The sequence below is a fragment of the Rhopalosiphum padi genome, chromosome 2, assembly GCF_020882245.1.
Source record: "Rhopalosiphum padi isolate XX-2018 chromosome 2, ASM2088224v1, whole genome shotgun sequence".
Lineage (NCBI taxonomy): Eukaryota > Metazoa > Arthropoda > Insecta > Hemiptera > Aphididae > Rhopalosiphum > Rhopalosiphum padi.
The window spans coordinates 87,930,408-87,934,999 of NC_083598.1; the positions used below are offsets into that span (position 1 = coordinate 87,930,408).

A 4,592-nucleotide genomic window follows, 5' to 3' on the forward strand; every position below is an offset into this window, starting at 1 on the left:
AAAGAAGATGAAGTAATATCAACAAAATTTCAACAGTCATTTCGATTCATTTTATTATTTTAATTATTAATAATGATAGTTTATTTAAACATTGTCAATGATACATATATTAGACGCATTTTTATCAAAATTTTGTCTCACTTCTTCATATTTATATATATTTTAACTTATTGTATATATGCACCTAATGTTAGAATTTTGATATGGATTATCAATTATTATAATTACCACTGTAAATGCATATCAATACAAATTTCAAAAGAATTTCATTAAATCAAAAAAAGTTTATATCCACTATTATTAATTATTATTTGATTTGACACATTGTTTATTTAATTTTATTACGCCACCTTGCTGCAATGTATAGTGGGTTTTATGTAAAATTTAAAATCTCTTTCAAGACCAAAAAAAATTACACATGTTTTGTATAATGTGATAAATTTACATAATGTATTATAGACTATATGTTTTGAATAGCATTATACTTACACACATATATATATATATATATTTATATTATAGAATATTATTATATTTTTTATAACAATATGTGATACACTACAACCTTTAAAGGCACTTAATGCTATTCAAAGTTTAAGCTTACACAAATTATTGATTTCACTTGTTACTCGCACATCGTCCGCTATCTGACGCAGTCGGATTACCTACCTGATAGGCTTAGATGCGTGTAAATCTAAAAATGTTATTATGTAACTTCTAATACTCAAACATGGCATTCGACAAAACTGAATCAGACGTTCGACATCAAGAGGTATAATATTGCTCATAAATTAAAAATTAAAAATTCTAATTAGACCTTAAAGTATGTAAAATAATATTTATTATTATGCTATAACGTTCTATCAGCTTTATGTTGAATACACAATATAAATAAAATAAAAATATAAAGCAACGTCAAACAAATGTCAACTATAATTTTGGTTAATTTAATTTAAATTAATAGGTACAAATACATATTCATATTCACAATATGTATTAATTTGAATTTTATCAATATGATTATTACTTTAAAATAAACCTGTAAAGTGTATAATATTAAACTTATTTACTATAGGTATATAAATTTAACAGATTTTTGCGGAGTGCAATATTATATTTTGCTTATCGCCGCTTAATAACGAATAATACCATCAAAAAATTATATTAAATTTCAAATTTAGCTATTTGATTAGTTGTATTTTGTGTTGTTGTATTAATAACATCACCTATACTGGAATAAGGTCTCAATAACGGTTCAATTGTAAACACGCAATACGTAGCTATATAGAGTTATTAATATTTTAATCCTTATTCCTTATTTCCTTTATTACTTATTTCCTTGAAATTGAAGTTTAAATTATTATTTTATGAAATAATTATACAATATTATAACATTTTTTCTTCGTACACCATGTAATAAAATTAATTTTTTTATACACTCAGTGTCCTATACCCATCTACGGATAGCTAGTGTTAGATATTTCAAAATATATCCTTTAGTATCGGCATGCATACTGAACAATCAACAAGGTACCAATCAACTACTTCATATAAATAAAGACTACTAATTCTTACATGTTCAATTATCAAACGTATTTATTGAAAATATCATTACATTAGAAATCATTTAGTAAATAAGGTACGTTTTAGTTATTTTGTATAAATACATAACAACAAATAACATAATTCGTATAATATAAGTTTTAATACTATAATAATTATAAGTATAGTAATAATTAGTAAACCGATGTATTTATAAACAGGTGTAACAGGTGAAATAGGTATATAATTACTGCAGTAACGGAGCAAGTGAAACAAAGTGAGTATAGTATGCTACCATATATTAATAATTTTTGTTCGATCAAATCATATAAAATCAGAATATCAAATTATGTTTCAACCGATAATAAGAGTTAGTCATAGCAGGGAGAGAATTTAATCAAAAATTAAAGTGATTTTAAAATAAGAAGAGGTGTACCTATTTTGTTAGTTATAAAACACGTAAAATATTTCTAACACAAATTTTATTTTAAATGATTTTATCTGATTTATTTTATAAGTAATTCATAAATTTTTTTATCAACTACAGATTAATACATTTTAATTTTTAGATCAAATCTGTGACAACATGACGTTTGATATAAACTTATTGGAACCAAAAGAAGTTTCTATAAACTTGAAATTATTTAAGCTATATGGTTTTTTTCATTTATTTGACCCAAAAAGCAAAAAAATTGGCAATTTCAATATTTATCATCTAGTTTGGTATTTCATAAATTGCGTTGTTGGTTGTTTAGTAATTTATGGATTGATAGGTTATTTTATTGAGATGGAGGATGTAATCGATATCGTTTATCACGTGCAATTAATGTTCTTTTACTTAACTTATTCTCTGTGCTTACTTAAAATAATTACATTTTTATACAAAGCAAATAACATTTGGGATTTGCTCCGTGTTACTGATATAAATTTTCTGACGAGCACACAGAGTCAAACACATATAGGAATTCTCCATAAACATCGCAAAAAATCAATAAAAATTACAAATACCATTTGTGGGGTTGGATTTATGAATTTTTTCGAATGGACCTTGTATCCTTTAGTTCTGCAGTTAATACAAACGGAAGACGCACACCAATCAAATCTACGCTCTGAGAATATTCTTAATTTTCGGTTCCCGGTGACCATAAATTACTATAATAATAACTATATTATATTTTATTTAGTGGAGTCATCTATTGTAATGTTTCTATTATACATAAATGTAGTGATTGATATCTTCTTTATTTCTATCTGCTTTATTGTAATTGCTCAATACGAGATGATCAAAAGAGCTTACGAAAGTGTCAACAATAAACTGAATTCCGAAAATAATAATGGTAAGTCTGTAGATAAAACAATTTTTTTATTTGTCACCCTGAACCGGAGTGAGAAGTTTGACTGAATAACATTATCACGCAGTGAATAAATAATAAAATATATTGACTAATTATAGTAATGGATTTGAATTGTATGTTTTCAGAAAACAAAAATGATTTTAATATAAATGACTGTTGTGATGATTTAGAATCAATTATGAAGGATCAACAAAAACTTTTCGCGTTAGTACCAATTAATAGATTAAAGGTTTTAGAATCAATCATTAGTAATTTATTTTTAAATCCTTTTTATTGCATTTCTTGAAAACATTGTTGAAATTAGTTTAATGATATTCTTAATTTAAATATTTATTATATTTTTCAGGATGTTAAAACTATTTTATTCTACGTATAAGTTTATTATCTTATCAATTGTTGTAATAAATTCGGGGTCCATGGTAATTTTAACATATGCATCAGTTGTGGTAAAAACAAAAATAGATTTAATGAGAAAGTATAACGGGGGTGGATCTTTATTTTATAGAGTGTGCTACGTTTATTAGACACAAATTATAATAAAAGCCATTTCCTACCGAATAAAAATAAATGTCAACATTGACCTGCAAAACAGGCAGGATGTTTTACCACTCCCCCAGAGCCCAAGATCCACCCTGTGTATATTTTTAATACTTTTTAAGTGTTGCTAAAAATGTAATGTGTATTAATGTTTATATATGTTTAGATATTTACGTCATCACAATCTATGTCGATTCTTGGTGTAATCAAGTTGATATCAGCGTTTGGATACATGTTAATTGTTTTATTTTTCGTTTGCTATTTATTAGAACGCATTAATAATAAAGTAACGTTAACGCTGTTAAACTCTAATTTAGTTGGTTTATAAATGTGATACTTTTTTACAGATGGAATCCGTTCATTTTGGGATGTATAGTTGTAATTGGACTTCGATGAATTTAAGATCGAAAAAAATGTTGTTGTTATCAATGCAGTTGAATAATGCTAACGAATTTATGATTAAACTAACACCGAGAAAAATTGTCAATTTACAATTATTTAATAGCGTAATATTAACATTAATTTATATAGTATCACATGACATCACTAGTTGGAATAAATTAAAAGTAATATGTTTTTAATTACAGGTAATTGTCACATGCTATAACGTTCTATCTGCTATGTTGAATACACGAACTAAATAAAAATTAGACAAATAATAAATTAACATCAACAAAATGTCAACCTTATTTTTGATTTATTAATTATTTTAAGTATTTACGATGTATTTTGTTCTATGTAAGTTGTGATCTAAACATAATTCTGTCCTACTTATAAGTTATACAAAATAAGACATTAGTTATAAACTTATAAATAATCAATAATCACAAAAATAATTTTCCTAAATATTTTAATTTATATTCTATAATCACACATGTATTTATTACTTTTTAATTTGTATTATTATTTTTAATAATTATATATATTGTCATAATATTTATTAAATAGATAATAACAACTTTTAAATCAATAAAAATACATTTATCTTCAACATTTATTCGTATTCCTATATTTATACATGTGAGCTGCATGATTATTAATTTATTATTATTGTATTATATTTTGAATGCAGCATTTTTCTTTCAAATTTTATATTTTTCGCTTTGATTACATTATATCAAAAATTGTGATTAATAATTGTTATTGTAATGTGCTACG

General features: G+C 24.3%; 1 protein-coding gene across 1 annotated transcript; it reads left to right on the forward strand.

Annotated features, from left to right (window-relative positions):
* Positions 1 to 2,117: 2,117 nt before the first annotated feature.
* Positions 2,118 to 4,078, forward strand: LOC132923327 (uncharacterized). Its single transcript, XM_060987238.1, has 6 exons — positions 2,118 to 2,879; positions 3,023 to 3,101; positions 3,244 to 3,343; positions 3,601 to 3,720; positions 3,782 to 3,940; positions 4,022 to 4,078. Exons 1-6 carry the CDS (start codon positions 2,129 to 2,131, stop codon positions 4,076 to 4,078), a joined length of 1,266 nt encoding a protein of 421 aa, XP_060843221.1. The 5' UTR covers positions 2,118 to 2,128.
* The last annotated feature ends 514 nt before the right edge of the window (positions 4,079 to 4,592 follow it).